This window comes from Poecilia reticulata, unplaced genomic scaffold (genome assembly GCF_000633615.1).
Source record: "Poecilia reticulata strain Guanapo unplaced genomic scaffold, Guppy_female_1.0+MT scaffold_1234, whole genome shotgun sequence".
In the NCBI taxonomy this organism is placed as follows: Eukaryota; Metazoa; Chordata; class Actinopteri; order Cyprinodontiformes; family Poeciliidae; genus Poecilia; species Poecilia reticulata.
Genome location: NW_007615971.1, coordinates 1 through 3820, shown reverse-complemented (window position 1 = coordinate 3820; position 3820 = coordinate 1). Strand labels below are relative to the sequence as shown.

General features: G+C 37.7%; 1 protein-coding gene across 1 annotated transcript; it reads left to right on the top strand.

Moving 5' to 3' along the window:
• Positions 1-204: 204 nt before the first annotated feature.
• LOC103461382 (alpha-tectorin-like) lies at positions 205-3812 on the top strand (the record flags this gene model as incomplete). Its single annotated transcript, XM_008403688.1, has 3 exons — positions 205-595; positions 732-897; positions 3700-3812. Coding segments are annotated over exons 1-3 (321 nt in total), but the record flags the coding sequence as incomplete, so codon positions are not given.
• Positions 3813-3820: the final 8 nt, after the last annotated feature.

The window sequence follows — 3820 nt, the reverse complement described above, 5'->3', positions numbered from 1 at the left end:
TCTACAACAGCCTTTTGTGTATTTTGGACAAGCTTACGATCACATTTATGTATGTAAAAATTTCATATGTTGTAAAGTGAAAAATACTTACCATTTACCAAAATATTATAAAAGATTTTGCTTGTTTTTTTAGGTGAACAATAATGGACATATGACCTTTAATAATCCATGGTGGATGTACATACCTCAAAGTTTTCCAATGTATTCAACCTGGGACATAATCGCTCCATTCTGGACTGATTTTGACAACAGATTTACTGGTCTGGTCTACTACAAACAATATGCAACTGGCAACATCCTCAACCAAGCAACAGAGGACATTAATAATTACTTCCCACAGTTTAACTTTACTGCAAGCTGGGTGTTTGTAGCAACTTGGCATGAAATACCCTACTGGCTAAATTATGATGCAGTAAGTTTTATTTTCTTAGTTTGATGATGAATATGGTTTAAACTAAATGTCATATCACAAAAACAATAAATTGTTAATTTTTTTCAGCGAACAACAGTCCAGGCTGTCTTGATCTCTGGAGGCCAATACTCCTTTGTGCTGATGAACTACGGGAATATATCCCTAAACAGATGGAACGTACAGGTTAGAGCAAGTATATTCATGTTATACAATTTTAAATCTTATCTATTGTGCAGTTCTCCACTTTAGATGTAAAGTACTAACACTAGTTTAAACTATGCACATATTAAATACAATTCTGTGTGTTTTAATATCCCAGGTTGGATACGACACAATTAATTCCACTCACCATCTCACTGTTCCTGGATCTTTCTCCAGTAACGCTTCAGGCAATTATTCAGTTTTCAGCCTCAACAGTAACGTCAATGTACCTGGTCGCTGGGCTTTCCGACTGGATCATGGATCAAGAGGCTGCACTTTCAACAGTAAGACCAGATTAATCAGAAATACAATTATGCCTGTACATTATAATGTATGATGAGCACTGCATGTTCCATTTTAATATGAAAAAAGAAATTATGAAATATGCGACTACTCTACAAAACATGAGGACAGAGGAATTTTAGGCAGTTCAACAAAAACATGGTCAGTATTTCCTTTAAAACATTTACTGTTTAAGTGAAATGTGCTTAAGTATGGAGGCATAACAATATTACTCAGGAAATGTTTTGGATAAAGATTTTTCAGACTTACCACACCTCACAAACTGCATAATACTGTAAAGGATTGGGATTTGAATCCCAACCCGGGTTCAAGCACTAGGAAGAAAAGGGGTGCGGGTTGGAGACCTCCCACCCCTTCTTTTTGATGAGGTACCCATAAAGGCAGAACTTCGACTCGGCAGGAATTTTAATGTTTTTGATTGTTGATTCAATGTTGCATGACTCTGTTTCCTTGTTTAATGACATAAAGCACTTTGAAATGCCTTGCTGCTGGAATGTGCTATAAAAATAACATTTGATTGATTTGTTTTATGTGCAAAACTAGACTTGATATTTCAACCATCAACCACCTTATATCAAATATTTAAAATCAAAAAGACATCCTTCTGTGTGAATGTGTGTAAGCATATTTTACAAAAAGAAACGACAAGCGTTGAAACAAATAGGGGGAGGCTAAAGAAGAGCAGAAATAATTCAGTATCATTTATCAATGAAATTCAGGGTTTCCCCCAGAAAACTTGCTAAGCCCGATGGTCGGGGCACCGAGGCGATCCACCGGGTTGTTAAGTTGACAGGAAATGTAAAAGTATTACTGTATAATTATATGTTACAGGAAAAGATCTCCAGTGAAATGCTATTTAAACCCACAACTAGTCTAAAAACAACAAACTTGCACTTCTGTTTAATCCAAATTAAGTCAGTGGCTCCATCAGGCCCCCAAGGGCTTCAGGGGCCCCATAAACGCTAATATTTTAAAACAGACCACAGATACATAAATGTAACACTTGTTTATTGAGATTATCAATGCTGTTAAACTTTATTCAATTGTTTAGGCATACATAAGTTAAAATATTTTAAATTGTTTAACATTTAAATGCAAGATTTTAAGGAGCTGAAAAGTTTACTTTGTAAAACTTCAAAGAACAATATTCATAGTTAGATTGTTTTGTTACCATAGCAACAATCTGATGCTGTGAGTTTAATCGTTGAATTTACAAATACAAAAGAGTAAACTGCGATTATAACTTATTACTTTTTAGGCTGGCCAATTAAACTACTCCTTTCTCCCCTATTTGGCTAAATCTAACACAGAAGCTGTTAGAGGTGCTGATGTTTTTAGGAACAAAAGGGGCCCCTAAATCAAATTCTGCTCAAGGCCTCAAGCAGCCTTGGACCGGGCCTAAAGTCTTCCACAGACATGACATGTCTGTGGAATCACAAAACAGTGTTTCAAAATTTGAATAGCTGACAATCTGTGCAACACAAAACAACCAACCTGAACCTCCCCTCTAACTGCCTATCAGAAACTGTCTAGCTCAACCCTAGTCTTCAGAGATCAGGGACGGTGGGTATTTACGCACTAAATACCAGTAGAGTGGAAAAGGCGACCAGAAATGGGATAACTTAAAAGGGAATTTATTTAACATTAATCATAACTTATTGGGGGAGAAAGGGGAGAGAGTGGCAGGGAGACAGAAAGAATGAGCTGCTTAGTCAGAGAAAGTGGTGCATCTTAACTCTAAGTAGTTAATTTGATATGGTTTGATGCATCGTGTAACCAGAAAAATAATACTACTACTACTACTAATAATAATAATAATAATAATAATAATAATAAAATAATATAAAATCAATGTGATGCGTGACTCCGAGGAAAGCGCGAAAGCTCCTCACCGGGCTGAACCTGCATGATGAGGTTAGCGCTGCTCGTTATCCACAAACGCACCGGCTAACCGGGACCACAGACATAAACTTTACAAGGAAGACAGACAGAGCCACATGCTGGGCAGCGTGTTGAGATGTAAACGCAGCATATAATTGTTCGCATTGAGCTGCGCAACCAGAGCTGACGCGGCGGGTTTTAAACTCTTACCTAGAGTTCTCCAAAGGATCATAATTCCTCACACTAGGTTGATGTAAATATCCATACAGATCAGCCTGTGTCCAGTTTGAGTGAAAGGAGTTGAGCGCGATCCCGCTGAGGTAAAGCAGCGGCAGCGCGTGAGGCAAAGTGAAAAGGCACCAGCTGTGTGATTGGTCTGCGCGCTGACAGGTTTACATGCATAAACTATAAACCTATCTATTATAAACCTATCTTTTAGGAATAAATCTGCTCTGCTAGTGAAATGCTAAGAGCAAAAGAGACGCTTGCAGCCCGTAAACAAGAAACGTAAACAAGCAACACTTAGCCTGGCGGCAGGGCAAGTAAAGCATGGCTGGCCGCCAGGCTTATAATACACTGGGGGAAATCCTAAAATATTTAGAAATTTTACAGAAGTAAGAACGGTACCTCATTTAGGATTAAAAACGTTTTAAGTGGTGAGAGCCTGAATGATTCATTAAGTCATAACAGGCAATGAGGAACTTCAGTGAGTGAACAAGAAATAGCAATAGTTACCCATTGTAAGTGATTTTACTATGAGAATTTAATTATTAATATGAAGTAAAAACAACAACTGTAAAAGATCATTAGGAAGAGGTATAGAACATTTTTGAAAAACGTTGCTGAGTAGTACCTCAATGTTAAACTTTGTTGTGTTTTTGTTTTGTTTGTTATTTTTTAAGATTTACCTGTTCAACTTGGTGACTCTTTCTGGAGTGACAGCACCTGTGCACAGAAGTGCACCTGCACCAGAGCAGGGCTGCAATGCTCCAACAATCCCTGCTCCTTCTCCCAAATCTGTCG